Genomic DNA, 21,847 nt, shown 5'->3' with positions numbered 1-21,847 from the left:
AATCTTATGATAAATTTACAAAATGATCAAGCTGAAAAATGTTCTGGTTAGCACAAATATAAAATAACCTTTTCAAAATATCTTGGTTAGCAAAACAAGAGAAAGGACTATTAGAAAATCCCAGCTGTTGGAAATCAGATTCACAGTGATTCAAGCAAGCACATCAGCTGAGAAAGTGCTCACAGATTTATTTGTTTGTTTGTTACATCAATACCTCTTTCTGGCAAATCTTTGCCAGATTTCTTTTAAATATGATAGTTTTCATTCACCGCCTATCATCAGTCAACTTATATATGGAATGCAAGAAAGTATGGTTAGAGGTCTTTGGGTATTCCATTTAGAATTCACTTAACACTGTAGTTATTACAATTATTACTCCCCAATGTTCAATTAAAAAAGCTACAGCTGAGTGATACCAGTACAATGGTGATCTGAAAAGTGATAATAGTAGCCTTCCATTCAAGTATATTTTAGAATAGATATTTACAACTGATTAATACAAATGGTTCAAACTAAACACATTAATGTTTGCTCCAATGGGGAAAAAGCAAATTAAGCAAAATCTTTATATTTTTAACTTTCTAGTTTGCTAATTTGCAAATGTCATGTTGATTTGGGTCCACAAAAAGAGAAAACATAGCTCAGTATATTAAGTCACAATCGTATGTAGGTTCATGAAGCAAAAAGGCCTACAACTCACATTAGAACTAACTGGAACATGCTGGAAGTTTGTTGGCCTATTTTATGTCTGAATTTGCATAAAATGCCACCTTTACATTAGTACCAATTCCCTAATCAGTAAAATTTGCTTAGCTGTTGTATATTTAGATGTTTCTCTAAGAAGATAACTAAAACAGGCATTTGAATTAATTCAGGTTTAAAGAGGAATGTATGACAACACATCTGTCTCCAAAAGTAAGGTGTTTGTTTCAGTGATCCCAAGATGATAACAAGAAATAAACTTGTACTTCCTTTATTCTACACTACCACACTGTACTACTCTTAAGAATTCTGCTAAGTCAACACAGGTGTGTACCATATGAGCATCCTCAGTGAGGAATGGTGCAATGATGGTACTATGGCCACACTATATTCATTCCCGGTTCCACTCAGGAATCTGTTATATATTTATATTGTTAAAAGAAAGACAAGACTTTCAGAAATACTAAAGTAGCTGACTATCCCTAGTATACTTTAAAAAGCATCTGTTTAGCATAAGACACTGAGAAAACACAGAGATGGCGCTGTAAGGTATGCCCACAGACAACAATTATGTAGACAACGATTGGAGAACTAACAGCATCCATGGTTTTTTTTAAATAAAAAGTGTATCAGTTGGGTGTTGATTTTCATGCCCCCTGCAGCATATACAGTTCTATACTGCAAAAGATACAGGCTACATACCCTGATATAGCCACTAAAAAGAAGAAAGTGGGAAATAGATCTCATGCCTATATCTTTGATGCGATTTTATTTTCATTTATTGAGAAACATTAATAAAAGCAGCGGTGTGTTCATAATTAGAGGAGTTTCACATAACATTTCTCAGAAAAGAAATTAAATACATGTGTCCTACTGATTCACTTATATTGCATTCAAGCCACTATGCTGTATCCACAAAGGTATGCACAATTAAGCACCCACATTGATTTTGCTGGAAATATCAGGGTGCAGGAACTGATACCATTCTTTTATCAGAGATTTCCTGTGAAATCCACTTGGATTTTCCATTCCAGCACATGTTTTCCACATGTTTCCACATTCCCGTTAAAGAAAAATAATATGTTGGAACCAGCTCTTTACCACCAGGTCCCAGAAAAATATCTAGACAACTCCACTGACATATTTGAAATAAAACATCTGGGACCTTATTGATACTTCTATAGTGTATGTGTGTGTTTTAACCTCAAGCATTGGCAATGGCACGCCAAGAAGAAAGAAAGGTAATCTCCCTATGTTAATGCATGGAGGAATATACCATGATCTGTTTTTCTGACATTTTGACCATTATCTGGTCTTCCTGATAACTATTAAAAGCTGAAATAGGTTTCAATGATCTAGTCCTTAAGTGCTTCAACTGAAGTCACCAAAGATGTTTTTGATGTTGTACATCAATAGTATAAATTAGAAATACCAGCACATTTTATTTCATCTAAAATATAGGTACAGTGAAATATTTGTAAAGCCTTTAAAGTCTTTTTAATTTTTCAGGATAGCTGAAACTTGTGCTTCATTTTTTAAAATGTGCATGCTATAAGAGGTATCATGATCTCAGCTAGAGTTACTGTTGCATCAGCATTTCCATTTTAAGTTGTACTTTGAGGGGAGGGATTTATAACATCACTATTAAAAGTCAATCTAGATTGAAACTTGGCAATGACTTTTTCAGTTCTCAAAAGCACATTTTTGAAAACAGTTTTTTGAAAGGCTACTACTAACTTTTATGATTTAAATATGGCCCTTGAGGAACACATACACTTGCAATGATTGCATATGAGAAATGATGATCAGAATAAAATAATGTAGTTACATTTAAGACTTTTTCCCACAACTTGAAAGCTATATTTGTGTAAGCTAAGCCAAAAGAAGGGAAAAAGTCTTAAGGATGACAAAGAGAAAATATAGAAAGGATGACAGAGAGATTGTAATCTTGCTTGCCAACTGGACACAATTTAGACCTTGCAATGTTCAGACATAGCCAGGTCTTCACACATTTGCAAAAGTAAGTGCCTATTAGCAAATTTGCCTTGTCTAATCACAGAAGTATTGTATTTATAACATAATTATGCAGAAGATTTTGGGTAACTTTCTCAATCATATTTTAAAGTGCTACACAATATCTTGTCCTATCTTGTTTTAATTTGCTTGAAGAGTCCTTGGACTAGTTAATAGCTAAATATAAGCTGAATGAATATCTAAAATTTCTAGTGTATACCTTCATGGGGTTCTGATATGGCATACTGTTTCTGCCATTGCTTCTTAGGTCATCCTTTTATTAACATTTTCCCATGAAATCCACTTGGACTTTTCAGCCTTGCTTTCCACATGTTAATCATTCCCATGGGGTGGGGAATGAGGAATCTTGGCACAAGCTACTACAACATTCCCTGATACCAAAATCTAGAAGGTAAATTATGCATCTATGAAATAAGACATCTAGGGACTATAGTGACACCTATTCTGTTTTTGAAAATTTGAACCTTAAGCTTTGAAAATGGCATTCCAAAAAACAAGGAAAAGTAATTTCTCCTCATTAACTTGCATTGGGCATTACACCATGATCTATTTTTCTGATATTATGACCATTAGCTAGTCTTTCTAAATAGTTTGCCATCCTAGAATCCCAGGAAAACATCCCAGGGACCACTGGATTCTGTGACATTGCCACACTAAGGCTGTAGGCACTGATATGACATCAGAAAGCCAACTCTGGAACTTAAGTCTGAATCTTGCTGGTATTGCCTTTGCAGAAAGGACAAAGAACTTTGCACTGGCTGCTTCTTGGTGTTATAAAATTAGCCTCTTAATGGTCTAAAAGGTGGCATGCTGATAAGCAGGGAGAGGAGGAAAGGGGAGAAAGGCAGGATATAAAAAGTCCCATGACCTCTGCAGCTCAGAGGCCTGTCTAGAGAAAAAAATACCACATGGAGAACAATGAGGTAAAAATTCCTACCCTGCTAGCAGTAGCTTGACAATGCAATAGATATACAAAAGGGTCTTCTACCTCATGAAGGTTTAACCCATAATATCTCATCCTCAGTCACTTAAACTACTTCATTTAACCACTCCTTAAATGTTTCATCTGAAGGCACCAAATAATTGTTCTATGTTTTATATCAAGAGTTTAGTTAGAAATGGGTTTGATTTCTGGTTTTGGATACAAGGCTTCTGAGGTCAACCTTGTTGACTTGTTCTTTTCTTTGCACAGTTCCTTATTTATCTTGCTAGACTGACTCAGGATCCTGCATATGCAGTAAGCAGTTCCAGTTCACCTCAGTGTGAAGCATTTGCACATGCATCTACTGAGCCCTTATAAAGACAATGCAAACATACATATAAATTTGGGAACCAAACATTTTAGAAGTGGTGCTTTGTGTTAATGTAAGGGTTGTTACCCTCTAGATAGTTTGCCCTACAATTCCCACAGTCCCTCTACATTGGTTATTCTAGCTAGGGTAGATGGGAGTTGTAAGCCAACATAACTGCAGAGCCATAAATTGGTAATTCTCGGTTTAATGCAAAGAAGAGCCATTTATTCTGAGTCTGCCATGGCTTCTTCTACATAATTTAGATGCAATAAAAATTATCATCTATTTTTCATGCTGTTGGCTTCTTCAGACAACATGCTTTGCACAATGAATATGAGAGGATTTTATCCCTGGCTCTCAAACTTTTGCACAGCCATCCTCTCTCTTCAGAACAGTGCCTATTCACGTAGAATCTGTGTGTACATATTTGCAAGACAGAGATTGCACAGGCAGAGCTCTGTTCACCAGACATAAACCCAACTCCCTCCGCTGTGTTCACTGAACACAGTATGTCATCTACACAGGGCTACTGTGACCTCTAATTGAAAAAAGCATCAAAGTCAATTGTAGAAGTTTAATCAAAATGGAACACTAAAAATGGAAGATGTCAAAGTAACATTTCTAAGTAGATTTGAGCTGGAAGCCCTCTTTTGCATATCAACAAATCAGTGGAAATTTGTCATTTCAGAAATTGCAGCTGTTTTCATTTACAGAAGCACAAAAACTGGTTTGGAGCCAATATGAGAAAAATCTTTTTGTCCTCTGCTGGCTTAAAAATGTCTAAACTGGTTCTGTTCAAACTTTGTAAAAGTACAAAAGGGATAATAACTCTGTTGTTCTTAGACTGGAAATGTGAATGCCAGTTTTCAGCCTGGAGTTATATTTTATGGCCATATAATAAGCTATTATGGAAATACAGATACAGCTGTATTTGTACGGTGATTACAGTACAACAATGCTACAATCAATTTGAAATGTACTGTTCAAATCCCTAGCTCATGAAAAACAAATTTCAAATGGAATGTAAACACAAACTTGAAAGTACAAATACAAAAATGGTCCACATATATGGAACGTTATTGCCATAATGCTTTTTTGTAAGGGCTATGAGGCATTCTTTTCAAGTAGTTGCTTACCTACTGGCCATATTCCATTCAAGTGCTGGATTCTGAGAATTCCTTTCATTCTCTGGCACTGCCCTGCTTTTACCATTCTCCTTCTCTGGCTTCAACTGATCCCACTGAGCAGTACCAATGTTGATGGCTTGAAGGTCTATCTGATATTGTCTGTCTTCAACCTCTGATCCGGGATCTCGAAGAATTCCCAGGTTCAGGGCTCTCCTATGATGGAAGATACAAATAGACATGTTAAGAAAATGTTTTACTTGTGCCATAATGTGGGGAGATCATCCAAGCACATTACTGAGCAATGCGTTAAATTAGCTGTGTCTGAGACTGGAGAATAGGAAAAAAGAAAAAAAAACCTACTCTTGGCTTCTGCCATCAGGCAGGTGAATTAGGACTAGTGGAGAAGTTCATCTTCTACCTCCTCAGAACAGTATCAAGACAAGGGGAAAGCTAACTTGGTCCAACCACAGGTTAGAGAAGCAGCTGCAACAAGCTCCTTTTTCCTCTTTCGAGGGGGTGGGGAGACCCTCAACCCCAGTTTATTGTCCTGGAACTGCTAAAGCGAAGGGAAAAAACTCTCTAGCCCTACTCACCAGCCAAAGGAAAAAGAACCAGGAATTGTTATTTGAGGCAAGTATGCTAACAAGTCTGGCCCGAATTGGATATAAATGGCCCCTTATAGTTCACTACTTTCTCCTGGTCTTACAATAAATGATTTATTTATTTAATAATATAATTTATAAAATAAAAAAATATTTAAATAAAATAATATATTTATTGTAAGTCATCCTGAGACATTCTGTAGGGGACAGGATAGAAAAGCTTTTACTAAAATAAATAACATTCCTCCTTGGCCATTTCCCTCTACTCCTTTTCCCTTGTGTATCTTATCTTCTTCATTTGTAACTCTGATGTCAGAACCCCCCTCTCTCAAATGATTGATTAATGTAGGCTACTTAAGGAAACAATAATTTCAAAATAGGGTAGTGGGCCTGCTAACAGGGACTGGGGGGCAAGAACTCATCTCCCCAGTCGTTTACCATCTACATGGGTTACCAGCTGAAACCTGAGCCTTAAATGGTAAGGTGTTAACATTTAAGGCCCTAAACGGTTTGGAACCAGAATATCTGAACGACCACCTACTTCCATATATGCCTGCCTATGCTCCTAAGATCACCACTGGAGGTCCTTTTCTGAGAACCCCTTCTAAAAGAGGTAAGGAAGGTAGCCAGAAGAAAAAGGGCCATTTCAGTTGTGGCACCCCATTTATGGAACCAGTTCTTCAAAGAGGTGCACTGGTGCTGACTCCCTATTCTTTCCGGTACCAGACAAGCCCCTTTTAATTTTCCTACTATTTTAGTAGTTACATTTTATATTGTGTATTATGTTTTATATGATATTTATGTTGTTGTTATGAACGTTGTGTGGGTTTGTTCGTGTTATATTTTGCATTTAAATATTGTGTTTAATTTTTGTGTAAGTTTTAATTCTATTTTATTTTTTTACTGTTAACTGTTTCAGAGAGCTATTTGGCAATAAACAGTATTAAAATATTCTAAATAAATAAATAGTCTGTAAAGTAGGATAATAATAAGAGTAAATAAATAATCTTCAAAACAGCCAGAGGTACAGTTCTGGCAGGTTTTCCCAAAGAAAGTTCAAAGGAATGAGGACCTCTACCCAGAAGGTAATGCTGCTACTAGATAACACAACTGCCTCATTCAGTGATGCAACCCACAAAAGTCTGTATATTAAATCATCAATTTGGTTGGGAAATAGTTCACATGAAACATAGAAACAGAGTGAGTCAGAAGGGGGCCTCCTAGGCCATCTAGTCTGGGATACTGAAGAGAACAATATGGTAATTGTAATATGGTAATTGTGCTTTTAAATACAACAGAATTTCTAAGTCCTTAAAAGTCAAAACCAGTGTATTTGATTTTAGAGCTGTTGTGGAGCTAATATGCCCCCTGATTATGGCCCTAAGCATCAGACTGCTGTACTGAACCTGGTGGTGTTTTTGGACAGCCTTCAGGGGTAGCCTCATATACAACACATTATTGCAATAAAGTTGAAGAATTACCAAGGCACACAATGCCATAGTTAAATTGCACAAAGTGATGCAACGACAGGCACACCAGCTGACACAGCCTAGCCTAAAACTGCCTGTTTTGACTCACAGCAGCTACTCAGGGTTTCATGTCATTCTCAGTTTTGCTCCCTTTGATGCTTGGATTGAATCTGTGACACTATGTGTGGTTTACCATTGATTTATAAGCCCACACCATTAAATTGCAATATATGAACAAAACATTAATATCATCTATATTACATAGGATTCAAAAACGTGGTGGTAGTTGCTTGCCACAAGCCAATCAACAGTTTTAATATACGGTCTTGCCTGGTATTTTCATTATCCTGTCTTTTTTCTCCTCAGGGTACAATGGTTCTTAAGTGGCCCTTTGCCGCCAACCTGTGGGAGGGAGTGGCAGGCTCATCTGGAATCACTCAGAATTAGAGGGAGGAAAGCTCACCAAGCTGTTCCATCAATTCTACCATACTAATGACACATTATTCTGTACCCTAAAAAGGGAGTGCAGAACCTATGTCAGACCAAAGGTCACATTTTAGTTTGAAAAAAATCTCAGTAGTGAGATCTTTCAGCATTTCAGTAATGAGTGGCTCTGAAGCCAAAAGGGGCAGGTCCAAAAAATCAAGAATACTAGCATATTGTAGCTTAAATTCCTTACTGCCACCAACTAAGTCTGAGGAGAGATATTGCAACATTTAGAAGAGAGTGGGGGGAAAACTACATAAAAGTTGGGGAACTACAAGTTGGTAGTTGGTGAAAATGGATGTGCCCTTCTAGGGAACCCAAGAGTGACTCCAGGCCTTAGGTTCTGACCAACTGTCCTAAGGAAAAATCTCCTAGTGGCTTTTAGGGTAGCTTTTGGATGTAGCCAAAATTTATTAGTAGCTTTAAGCTATAGACTTCAAATAGCATCAAGTGGAGGAAAAAACACCCTGCCCAACGATGCAAACCTGGCACTTAATTTACAACCTTTCCACCAGCAGGTTAAGATATTTTTTTTAACCCCAGCATTAAAATTCCTACAACTCTTGGTCTTAAAACTTCTATTTTTCTATAGTCGTTGTTGTTGTTACATTTTTATTCTATTATATCACACCACGTAAGACTTCTACTCCCTGAAATCTCTTGTGAGGAAAGATAATGCCACATAAACCTTGTGAGAATCCACAACACAGAAGTCAATCAAGTTAAGGAATAGCTCTCAGTCTAAAACCTACCTGTAAGACAGACTTTAGTGCAAAGTGCCCCAACAACCACTACACTTGATGCTATCAAAAGCTCCTGCAAGCTGAGAGGAAGTCAACACGGTCAAATTTCTATCTCTCAGGGACAGCCAAAACAGTCTCAGCCCCAAAGCCTGGATGGAAATCAAACTGAAATGGATCTAGAATATATGTTCCACCCAGGACAACCTAGAATAGCTGCAAGGAGCAGTCGGAAACTGCACTGCAGTTATTCCAAATAGACTTTTAAAAACTCAGAGACAGTATGAGTGTTTACTTTAAAGACATAAGACAGCTCTGGTGAATCAGATCTGACGCCTGTGAGGTACCAAGCTCCTGTTTCTAACAGTGGCCTGCAAGATGGCCATGGGAAACTCCAAACAGGATACAAATGTAACAGCTCTCCCCTGTTGTTTCATCTTCATCAGTATGCAAGCACCAGTTATCTCTCATTGAAGCCTAATTCCCTTCCTTTAGGGAAGTGTTCACTACCTTCTGCATCAGACCTAGAACAAACTCCTGCTACTAACCGAGATAGATGCACATAATTTTAGCAGTAAAATCCTTCTGCATAACTGTTACAGATCAAGTCCACCAATCTCAGTTGGGGGAGGCTCCAAGTGCTTACAGACAGTTCTGAATAAATCAGTTGAATGCAAGTATGCAGGTCCAATATGAAAGAAAACTAAACATATTTTGCCATCATTATCACAAAAAAGGCATCAAAATTGGCCATCAGATCTCTCACAGGTCAACTAGTCAAAATCCTATTTGCCTATTTCTCTAATTCCGGGGAGTGGGGGGCGGGGGCAGGAATAACAACTCTGGAATGTGTGAGAAGATGCCTAGGTGCTAATGTGTCAACCAGACTAAGCCAATTTCCTGGAGGTCACTAGGGCTTCAACAGAACAGCCAGTCATATGTGCAGAAACATACAGATTGGGAAATTTTTGGTTCCATCAACCTGTGGAAGCGGGCTGTTTGGACAATGCATATAACTTTCAACCCCTGGAAAATTAAAGACAGTGTTTGAAAACAATCCTATCTAAAATTTTGAAGTTCTGCTACTCAGTGTGACAGTTCAGAAAATTCTGAGTTAGGTGAACCAATAGCCTAACTAGGTATACAGTAACTACCTATGGTAAGTCTAACTGCAGATGCTGTGATATCTACATCAGCAAGTAATAATTCATCCAATACAATGGAGCCATTACTGGCATCCATCCACAATTGTTTTCCTTCTGCTGAGTTGTTGTTAGTCGCGAAGTCATGTCCGACCCATCGCAACCCCATGGACAACATTCCTCCAGGCCTTCCTGTCCTCCACCCAAGCTCACACCAACTGCTTCAGTGACTCCATCTAGCCACCTCATCCTCTGCTGAGTAGAGAAAACCAAATTAAGAGTATTAAGAATTAAGATGGTTGGCTACATGTTCCAGGCCAACAATTGCACCATTGCACTTACATACTTGCAAAAGCACTAGGCTTATATTGTCTAAGACATGGATACAGATTTTCAGCCTCATCCTTCTTTCTTCTGCTGACAAACATGTGCTTTAGACTTTAAAACTCAACTGAAGCATGGCCCAAGGCAACTGATCACCCCTTTGAACTATCATCATATTCTGCAGCACTCGAATTTATTCTAGTAACTGAAATCTGGAGAATAAGTTATGCTAAGGATTTCCTGATCTGTAGTATAAAAGCTTATCTAATCATTGTAACATATAAAATTATACTTACCTTATATTGCATCCTATAAGATTTCTACCAACCACTTTGCAGGTGGCATTTGAGAATAGACTGAAAGCCTACCATAGTTGGTAAATAATATAGTAATGTAATGCACCCAAAGAAGACCTTAAGCATGTAACAGGAAACATAACTTTAATGTTTTCCTTTTTAAATTGATTTAGTCTGGGTCAGGCATTTTGTATGTTTATATAAGAAACAGCTCATGTTGAACCAGTTACTACTCACTGCTGAATAGGCATAATTCAGAAGTTCATTGTAAGAAAGTCAAATGTATTCCCTTACAGGTCAGTTGAGACTCATAAAAGGCCATAGAAACCAGAAACAAACAAAAAAAATGTAAATTTAGAAAAAGGATATAAATAATAGTGTGGTTTAATCTTATTTATTATAGGAAACCCAACTTTCACACTTTCCCCTGCTTTCCAAAACCAGAGAAGCACTGAGAATATATGGCTAGAATATTTATCTCTGAAGGTATTCTTCTGAAGCTTACAGCTCTCTGGGTGATACTGGAAAAGCCACTTTGCCTTAGTCAAACATACTGTTTACATGGTTGTTATGGACATAAAATATGGAATATGGAGGCATTATGATCTATCCTTAACCAGGATGTATAGAGCATGTGTACAATGCTGTGTTCAACTGATTCTTCCCCTCCCCCACAACATACACGCATACTATGATGTTCAAAAAGCAGTACTGTGATCAGATCCAAGCTGTTGGCATAGATTTGCTGTGTTTTCCACTATCAAGTCATGTGAAATTGATGAATGACCACTGCCAGTGCTTAACCACCCTTTAGCAAAGTAATGTATTTCAGTGCAGTTGTAAAAACTGTGTATCTCCTTTTCCATGGGCATGGTCCTATTCTTTAATAATTATAATAATTATATAATTATAACATATTGAGCCCCTTCATGGATCACTGCCTTGTCGTGGCGAAGGGGCTTGCGTAGCTCAATGAAGCTATGAACTATGCCGTGCAGGGCCACCCAAGACGGACAGGTCATGGCAGAAAGCTCTGACAAAACGTGATCCACTGTAGAAAGAAATGGCAACCCACTCCAGTATCTTTGCCATGAAAACCCCATGGACAGTACCAAAAGACAAAAAGATATGATGGCGGAAAATGAGCCCCTCAGGTCGGAAGGTATCCAGTATGCTACTGGGGAAGAGCAGAGGGCTAGTACTAGTAGCGCCAGAAAGAATGAAGTGACTGGGTCAAAGCTGAAAGGACACTCAGTTGCAGATGTATCTGGTAGTGAAAGGAGAGTCCGATGCTGTAAAGATCTATACTCCACAGAAACCTGGAATGTAAGATCCATGAATCAAGGCAAGCTGGATGTGGTCAAACAAGAGATGACAAGACTGAATGTCGACATCTTAGGAATTAGTGAACTAAAATGGACAGGAATGGGTGAATTTAATTCAGATGACCATCGGGTATACTACTGTGGGCAAGAATCCCTCAGAAGAAATGGAGTAGCCTTCCTAGTCAATAAAAGAGTAGGTAAAGCAGTACTGAGATACAATCTCACAAATGGCAGAATGATCTCAGTTCAAATCCAAGGCAAAGCATTCAACATCACAGCAGTCCAAGTCTATGCCTCTGGTGCTGAAGAGGCTGAAGTTGACCAGTTCTATGAAGGCCTACAACACCTCCTAGAATTAACACCAAAAAATGATGTCCTTATCATCATGGGGGACTGGAATGTTAAAGTAGGAAGCCAAAAGATAACCGGAATAACAAGCAAGTTTGGCCCTGGAGTACAAAATAAAGCAGGACACAGGCTGGTAGAATTCTGTCAAGAGAATACAATGGTCATAGCAAACACTCTTTTCCAACAACCCAAGAGACGACTCTATACATGGATATCACCAGATGGTCAACACAGAAATCAGATCGACTATTTGCTCTGCAGCCAAAGACGGAGAAGCTCTATACAGTCAGTAAAAAACTAGACCAGGAGCTGACTGTGGCTCAGATCATTTAGGCTTAAATTGAAGAAAGTAGGGAAAAGCACTAGGCCAGTATTCCAGCTGAGCTATTCAAAATCGTAAAAGACGATGCAGTAAAAGTGCTACACTCAATATGATAACAAATTTGGAAAACTCAACAGTGGCCACAGGATTGGAAAAGGTCAGTTTACAATCCAATCCCAAAGAAGGGCAATGCCAAAGAATGTTCAAACTGCCGCACCATTGCACTCATTTCACTTGCTAGCAAAGTTATGCTCAAAATCCTACAAGCAAGGCTCCAGCAGTATGTAGACCAAAAACTACCAGAAGCACAGGCAGGATTTTGAAGAGGCAGAGGATCAAATTGCCAACATACGCTGGATCATGGAGAAAGCTAGGCACTTCCAGAAAAACATCTGCTTCATTGACTATGCTAAAGCCTTTGATTGTATGGATCACAACAAATAGTGGCAAGTTCTTAAAGAGATGGGAGTACTAGACCATCTTATTTGTCTCTTGAGAAACCTATAAGCTGGTCAAGAAGTAACAGTGAGAACTGGACACAGAACCACTGATTGGTTCAAAATTGAGAAAGGAGTTTGGCAAGGCTGTATACTGTCGCCCTGCCTATTTAACTTATATGCAGAGCACATCATGAGAAAGGCGGGGCTGGATGAATCACCAGTTGGAATTAAGATTGCTGGGAGAAATATCAACAATCTCAGATACGCAGATGATACAACTCTCATGGCAGAAAGTGAAGAGGAACTAAAGAGCCTCTTGATGCGGGTGAAGGAGGAGAGCGCAAAAGTTGGCTCAAAATTCAACATTAAGAACACTAAGGTCATAGCATCCGGTCCTCTCACTTCCTGGCAAATAGATGGGGAAGAAATGGAGGTAGTGACAGATTTTATTTTCCTGGGCTCCAAGATCACCGCAGACAGGAACTGCAGCCAAGAAATTAAAAGACGCTTGCTCCTGGGGAGGACACCTTTGGCAAATCTAGATAACATACTAAAAAGCAGAGACATCACCCTGCCAAACAAAAGTGCATATAGTCAAGGCTATGGTTTTCCTAGTTGCAATGTATGGCTGTGAAAGCTGGACCATAAGGAAGGCTGAGCGCCAAAGAATTGAGGCCTTTGAATTGTGGTGCTGGAGGAGACTCCTGCGAGTCCCTTGGACTGCAAGGCAATCAAACCGGTCAGTCCTAGAGGAGATCAATCCTGACTGCTCTTTAGAAGGTCAGATACTGAAAGTGACACTCAAATACTTTGGACACCTAATGAGAAGGAAAGACTCCCTGGAGAAAAGCCTAATGCTGGGAACAATAGATGGCAAAAGAAGAAGGGGATGGCAGAGGATGAGGTGACTAGGCGGAGTCACTGAAGCAGTTGGTGTGAGCTTAGGTGGACTCCAGGGGATGGTGGAGGACAGGAAGGCCTGGAGGAATGTTGTCCATGGGGTTGCAATGGATGAGACAAGACTTCACAACTAACAACAACAACAACAACAAACATGTTGGAGCATCAGAATTTATTTTTCATTTCCATTTGTAAGATCACATGTTAAAGTAAACTTCATTCATAGAAGAGGATCAATTTTGCAACTTGATACTAAACTAGAGGTGAAGGTACATGAATCTTCACATAGATGAAGATCTATGAATAGCATGTGTCTTGTTATTACTGTTAAATGAAATTAGCAGTTATGGACTCCCCAACTGGAATTGGGATCATGTGCTGAGGAGCATTTTTTAAACTCCCCACACTGTTTTTCTAATTAGAAACCCTTGTCTATGGAAGAAAATATGCACGTACTAGTCTGATATCCACAGGTTTTTCCATGTGTGACTAAAGAGGCATGCGTGCACACATAGGGGTTAATTTATTATCTTTATTTATTTCAGTTATACTCACCAATAGCCAAAGGTTTCTTGGTGGTTTACAACATGGTATAAAACAAAATAAAATGCAATACAACCAACATAAAACAACCATGTTAAAAGAGATAAAATTATTTTGAAATATCTTAAATCACAGTAAAATACACTAAAAAGACCCAGGAAGAAATATAAACAGGCCCTTGAATAACCAAGGAGATCTTTAAAGGCCTCTGCATAGAAGGCTACTTTGACTTGGCACCAAAAAGAAGGCAAATTTGGTGTCGGGCTGGCCACAGCAGGAAAGTGTGGGGCTACCACAGAAAAGGCCCTTCCCTTGGTTGCCATCCTCTGAGCCTCTTATAAGGTTGGCACTTGGAGGAAGGCTTAATGAAGAATTTAATGGGGAAAATGGCAGAGGAAAGAAGTTGGTGAAAGGAAGTGCCACAGTTGCAATGTAAATCATAAGGTCCTCCTGCTATTAATACTTTTAAAAAACACATCAAATCTCATTCATAAATCTCCTCTGACACATCCAAGCAGGATACTCATGCTGTTTTTGCAGTATGAGAGCTAATGAAGCTCCCTCGGAGCACTATGAGAACTACTTCAGCCGTCCACACTCTTCTCCCCTTCCAATAGTTTAAGAAGGAGCCACTGTGTGGACTTCTCCCCTGTGGTCTGAGGCTTCTCTCATTATCTGTCTTCAGAGGAAACAACTGCCTTGCAGTGACTCATTGCCAGAGCAAGGTAATAGCTGCCCTAAAGAACTGAAAGTTTAAAGCTATTGCCAAAACTTTATGCCATTTTGCAGTTATATCACTAGAATAATAGCCATTAACTGCAGCTATTTATTTATTTATTTATTTATTTATTTATTTAAAGTTTTTGTATGCCGTCCCCTTGCTATATAGCCTCGGGATGGCTCACACAGTAAGACAAGATATTTTTCTTTAATTGAAGGATATTAAATTATAGTTGATTTGTGGTTTTTATAGTGCATCTCAACAAACATTTGCCACTGGTGTGATTGCTTTTGCAATTACTTTGTTGGAAATATATAGCAAAGTGATGGAAATGTATATGAAAGAAGTGGAACAAAATTAATTCACAATTGTTCTTTTCATATGATAAATGTAGCAAAATGTTAAAAATAAACCCCCCACTCAAATCACTTACTCTGGACACTTTTCATTTATTGATGTCTGAATGATTGCTCAGGTGAAATGTCTGAAACATTGTTACCTTACCTTAGAAAAACTACTTTTCTGATTAGATTTACAGTCGTATCAAAAATTACTGATTTGGTTATACTATTAGAAACACATCAGAGAAAGATAATTATGAAATTATTGCAAGGTGAACTACCTCCAGTTTAATAGGTTAATCAATCATATTTGGACAATTTATCTGCTGTACATTATTGGAAAGAGAAAAATAACCATTACCTTAATAATGCCAATTCAAAATGTTTTATTAGTCCTCCGTCAGCTTCACTGGCTTCCCATTGAAGCCCGGGCCCAATTCAAGGTGTTGGTTATGACCTATAAAGCCCTAAACAGCTTGGGTCCTGGCTACCTGAACGAGCGCTTATGTCCGTATATGCCCGACCACCCCTTGAGATCTGCGGGAGAGGCCCTTCTCCGGGAACCCTCCATGAAAGAAATTAGGAGAGTAAGTACTCGGAGGAGGGCTTTCTCTGCGGTGGCGCCCAACCTATGGAATTCACTCCCCAAAGAGGTCCGCCTGGCACCGTCGTTACTGGTTTTTCGGTGCCAGGTAAAGACCTTTTTATTTAAACATCATTTTAATTGTTAAAATATATGATCTGGCCAGGGCAACTTCTTCTTCCTTCTCTTTTTTCCTCCTACATTCTTTATTTACTTATTTTATACTGTTAATTTTAATTTTATATTATTATGTTTGTATCTCAGTGTATTTTTTGTATTTTTGTATTTAGTGGTAATTTATTATGTTCTATTGTATTTCAATGTATTTTATTGTGTTGTAAGCCGCCCCGAGGCTTCGGCAAGGGGCAGCATAGAAATGTTATAATAATAATAATAATAATAATAACAACAACAACAACAACAACAACAACATTGTAGCATATGTATTCTTGTATTTGCTTAAACATTAATGTTTGTTAACTGATGCGGTTAAACAAAATTTCTTTAAAAAAACCCAACAACTTAAGACTATCAGCCTGTCCTCTGTATTTTTGCTGTGAAGAAGAGGCATGTGATCTCTATAGACATAAATTCAGTTTTGAGAACTACAAAACCAAGCATCTGTTATAATATCTTCTAGAAATAAAAACTGCCCAATAAACTTAGAGAAACCTCTAGAAGAGCATGACATTGTGAACAGATTAATGGAATTCATTCACACACAAAAAATAAGCATTGAACAATGCCTCATGCTACATAATTAAAAATGAATCCTTGTTTCATGCTGAAGGATGAAACAAGGATGACTTTTAGACTATAATGTATCTTAAACAGAAAACTATCCTTAGATAGATTTTTCCTCTAAAAAGCACTGTATTAAAAATAAAGCAATTTAAATCAAAAATCCAAGTTAATTTTTTACAAAATCATTGATTTTTACCCACCCTGTCCCCAGCGCTCATACTAATGACTGGTTATATGTCTAAACCAATGCTTGTGAAATGGACTCTATAGAACAATGGGAAAAATTGCTGCTGATTTATGCTAACATAAGATAGATAGCATGGGGACAGAATTGGATCCTGCTGTAGTTCAAAGGAATTCTACTTAAAACTAAAGGCAATTTTATTCAGCCACATTCCATCATGCTAACTTCTCTCCATATAGTTATTCTAGCAGCAGAAAGTATGCATGTTAGCTTTTGCAACTATTAATTGGGTCAAAATATACAGTAATACTGCTTCCTGGTTTATAAAACAACCTAAATTGATTTTGAAAGCATATACTACACACAGTGACCTGGGTGGAATGGTGTCTGGGAACCTGGAAAATCCAAGTTCTAGTCCTACCTTGGTCATGACACTCTAAGCTTATACTATCCCACAGGGTTACTGTTTTTGTGAAGATAACATGGAGTTGAAGACTACATAAATTGTCTTCAACTCCTTGCGAGAGGAACAAAGGTGACATATAAATGCAATGGAATAGAAAGAATAACAATATCTAAAATATATTTACACAAAGGGAAACTTCAGTGGGTCTAGAGCAGTGATGGTGAACCTTTTAGAGACCAAGTGCCCAAACTGCAACCCAAACTCCACTTATTTATTGCAAAGTGCCAACACTACAATAAAACCTGAAAACTAAGGTTTTACTTCAGAAAAAAACACCTTACAGCCAGTTCAAGCAAATACACACACACACACACACACACACACACACACACACACCTATCCTTGGCAGCGCACTAACTGGCCATGCGAAAGCTTGGATGAGTTGTGGCTAATGAGTAGTGGCTCGTGACGTCATTGCCTTGCGCCGCTACTCCTTTCTGAGCATGTGCATGGCCCCTATGTGCACTGTTATCCGATGCTCAGCTGCTGGGGCGATGCTGCGGCGACTAGGCTCACATGGCAACAGAGAGGGCTCTGCCTGCCCACTGTGGCATGTGTGCCATAGGTTTGCCACCACTGGTCTAGAGCATTGTTATAGTGTTGCAACATGAAACCAATATGTTTCTGGGAACAATTCAAAATGCTGGTTCTGATTTATAAAACCATATATGATTTGAGACCAGGCTATTTGAAAGCTGTATTCTCCCATATAAACCTCCCTAAGTTGTTGAGTTCTTAAGGGAAGGACCTTCTTTCACAGTGCATTAGAGACAGATTTGCAAGGGATGCCAGGAAGGACTTCTTAGTGGCCATTCCCGGAATCTGGAATTCCCTGCCATAGAGTTGGCACACACTCTTTTGTTGTTCTGCTGGCAGGAACAGTGTATTTATTCCAGCAGACCTTTGGTATATAAGGTCATCTGCGGCTAAAGCAGATTTCATCAGTTGGCTGCTCTTTGTGGTTTCATTTAATTTGTTCATTGCTTGTTTTTTTTTTTTCTGCTATCTTGCACATCATTTTTGATAGAAAGGCGGGGTGCAATCTAAAAAAAATAGATACGCCACCATTTGTATTTGCAATAGCTATATACACAGAAGACAAATTGGTACATTTTTGTTTTCCTGTCCAACAATCTTTACTGTCAGATTACATTCAGATTCCAAGCTATTTCTCATGTTGTGGCTTACAAATCATACAGAAAACTGACTTTTCATGGAAGCTGCTTTGTGTGGCAAGCCATTTTTTGTGTACCTGTTAACCACACAATCTAGTCCACACTCTCTGGTTCGCCTCCACCCTTTCAACCAGCTATAATGTATGGCGGGTATTGATCCGCTGAAATGCATAAAATGGCTGGAACTACAACTGGTAGTTTTAGAAATGCTGCATGTGGCAGCTGGACTGTGAGAAATGACTTAAGATGCTTCTAAGTCACAGGATCTCTCATGAAATATCAGTAAATTATTCAAATATGAATCTGAGTAATAAATACAGGCTCTTTCAAATTAGGAAAATATACTAAGATGACAATGTCTGGTTTTAAATTATCTGTGTTCCTTTGTATATACTATTCCTTCACAAAGATGAAATTATCTTGATAAACCAGAGGAACTCTTACCATAAAACTTAATAAAGTAATCAGCTTAAGGGCACATGATAATCCTTTCATTATAATAGTGGCAGGTGAATGCCACTATATTGGGAATTTGTTTTCCATTCAGGAAGGACAGCTATAATGAAATGGACCACAGCATGGTCAGAATTGATTGTAGTACATGGATCATATGAAAGCCACTGAACACATGAAAGGAATTACAGTAGACCACACATCAAACGTTTTGGCCTTGTGTTTCCTTCCTCTTATCCTAGTGGCAGGAAATGCACTACATATCCCGTGAGGTGACCAGACATTTAAAAGTGGTGCCTGGTTCCAAAAAGCTCTGTGTATAGTAATTTACCACAAATAAGCAGAAGAACGTTTTCCACTGCAGTTGTCTTCTAGCCCTATATCTGGAGCACAGTAGTGAGAAAAAAGGTAAAGTATAGCAACTATAAAACATATTTTCAGGCTCACTGGAGGGGGGTGTTGTTGTAAAAATCAATTTCTAAAAAGTTTCAGGTTTTACTGTGTGAGTGTGCATAATTTGCCTGTTAATATAAATACATATGAAAAAGGACTATATGAAACAAGAATGTCGCCTGTTTAAATGTTTCAACAAAAATGAGAAAGTATGAACAATTAGAGGTTAAATGTAGAATAATGTTGATCAACTTTTAAGCAGGTATATTCTAAATACTGATTTGATAGCTGTGTAAATATACATATCATTCTAAATGGCAGTTATATGTCTGAACAAGGGAACATAAATTTTCTAAATAGGCTTATTAAAGAGAACATAGAACATAGAACAAGGAAAGAAGTTAGCAGTGACAAGAAATAACTGGTGCTAAAATCAGATTCAAGAACTCAACTTTCTTTGTTTGTTTTATGGATTAAATAATTTTAGCTCAGAATGCAGTATTGCTTGTCTGTAACAGGACACTGGGTTTTGGCATTCCATAACATTACATAAATATTTGGCTCACTGCTAAATTGAGGCAAACAACCTCTCTCTGGTTCTGCAGCAACTGTAATCTGGTCATACCTGGTCATTGGATTGCTTCAGATTCTATTCGTTTAGTGGTGCAATACCTCAGCCTTATCAGGTGTTGCATATATTCACCTGGAAGTGCTGAGGTTGAGTTTCACTGAACACAAGCTTCAACTTAACTGTGTAATATTTATTTTTATGTAGGGTGAAAGACAGAACATCCACAGTGTGCTTGATAAGCTGACATGGGACAGGAGTATTTTTTCGCTGTTGTGTCAGTTTATCAAACCCATACGTGGATATCGGTCAAATGCTCTAATGAGCAGAGAGAGTTTTTTGAGAAGATAAAGAAATGTACATATGATATCCACTGTACTCTCCATATGCATTATAGGCAATACTGTGCTGTTCTAAATTTGTTGTGACATTATTTAAACATAATGGAGAAGGAAAAAAAAAAAACCTTAGGGGATCATTATTCAGTAACTGTCTTCTAAATATGCTAAATATTTTCTGTGGAAAGAAAGAAACCCAAACTTGTTGTGGTTTCACTTTTTTTGGTTTTCTGAGGAAATCCATGCATGACAACGTCACCTTAGAAACACCACATATGGCATTTCAATATTAAATTTGATACACATCAGATGACTAACGAATGTGCTATTCTACCTCATGTTTTAGCCTTTGTGTTGGTAAAGGTCTTGGATAAATCCAAAATAGTGTAAAGATTATATGAAAACATGTACTGCAAGAGGTATAATAATCTAGGTATTCATCTTCTTACTCTACTTTAAGCAGCATGTGGGGTCCTACTCTCTTTCCAACCTGCATCCGTCAGCCATCCATTCCAAAGCTGAAATGCAATACTCTGTTATAGTAACAAAGCCAACATTTGCTCTTTGTCCAAACTTTTATGTTCAGCTAGTGCTTGTTTTGGGAATCTGTGAAATAATAACCAAGGTAGACTACACTTATATAGAAATAACAGCATTTCAGTAAGATATTCTATTTTTATTTACTTGTTTCTCTAAAAGAAAATATATCTTTTAAAAAGAGGAACATGTGTGTTTGCATTTGTAACTTTTTCTAATATTGACACTTTGGGTTCTTTTGCTGTATGGCATTGTGCGTACTTTAAGATTTCACAGGGACATCTACAGTAATAAGCAAATCTGAGGCTCCTGCTAAAGTGAAATATCTCAAGAATGTTGAGGGTTCTCATCCTTGTTGCTTACACAATATCTGATACAGTATAGATGCTGCACTTTTTTTAGCATTCATACATTTGAATATTTGGAAGCATTTCTCATCCATTATTTCAGTAATCCATGTAACAAACCTGCAGTGAAGGTTAGAATTATTACTCCCTTAATGGCTCACACCTTTTCACTAAATTCCGCAAAATATTGCACTTTCCTTTCAAATGCAAGTTAACAATTATAACAGACAAATTTGTATATATACTATCTAAGCAATTCTTTCTTTTTCAGTTACGTCTAAAGTTCTGTGATCTATTAAGCAATAAATGCAAGGTGGTAACTTTCCCTAAAGGCACGCATAATAAAGCTATGAATTTAGGCTGTTATTATTATTTCTTATGATTACATTACAGTTATATCCTGCCTTTTTCCCTGTGAGATAGAATGCCTAGTATTGTTTCAAATGTTTGTTGAATAGTTGTATTTGATGTGCATACTGTGATACAATCTTTTTGTAGTTAAGTGTTCAAAGCACTACCTTCCCTATATTGCAGATATGTACATTGACAGCTGATTCAGATAATCCAAGATATTATGTAGGCATTTCTCAGTTAAAACTTCTATAGGCCTTAAAATTTCCCCCTTAAAGTATTGCAATTTTGGTGATTTTTCAATGTGACTTTTAAAATTCAGATTTACCACAGCTTTTCACAATTAGAATGCATTTAGAAAATATATTTTACATTATTACATAACTTCCTTACTCTTTGAAGTTCATTATTACAAGTAATAATGCATTTTATTTATTCTAAAGTCTATATAGTGTAATATTTCTATTAAGCCAACTCAAAGGAAAGTGTATAAGTTTGAGATCTCCAGGTGCCTTCATCAGGCAGAAAGAGTTGCTGTTATTGGTGGTGTCGTC

General features: G+C 37.7%; 1 protein-coding gene across 1 annotated transcript in view; it reads right to left on the bottom strand.

Moving 5' to 3' along the window:
- VPS13B (vacuolar protein sorting 13 homolog B) overlaps nt 1-21,847 on the bottom strand; it is a gene marked incomplete at its 5' end in the record, with an annotated part of 380,746 nt that overhangs the window by 178,429 nt on the left and 180,470 nt on the right. Inside the window, one exon of the mRNA XM_044421459.1 lies at nt 5,165-5,368. Coding sequence (XP_044277394.1) covers nt 5,165-5,368 — 204 coding nt within the window. The remainder of the gene's footprint in view (nt 1-5,164; nt 5,369-21,847) is intronic.

Source organism: Varanus komodoensis, unplaced genomic scaffold (assembly GCF_004798865.1).
Source record: "Varanus komodoensis strain SLA01 unplaced genomic scaffold, ASM479886v1 scaffold12, whole genome shotgun sequence".
Taxonomy (NCBI): Eukaryota; Metazoa; Chordata; class Lepidosauria; order Squamata; family Varanidae; genus Varanus; species Varanus komodoensis.
The sequence above is the reverse complement of the archived record's forward strand: the minus strand, read 5'-3'. Positions and strand labels throughout refer to the sequence as shown.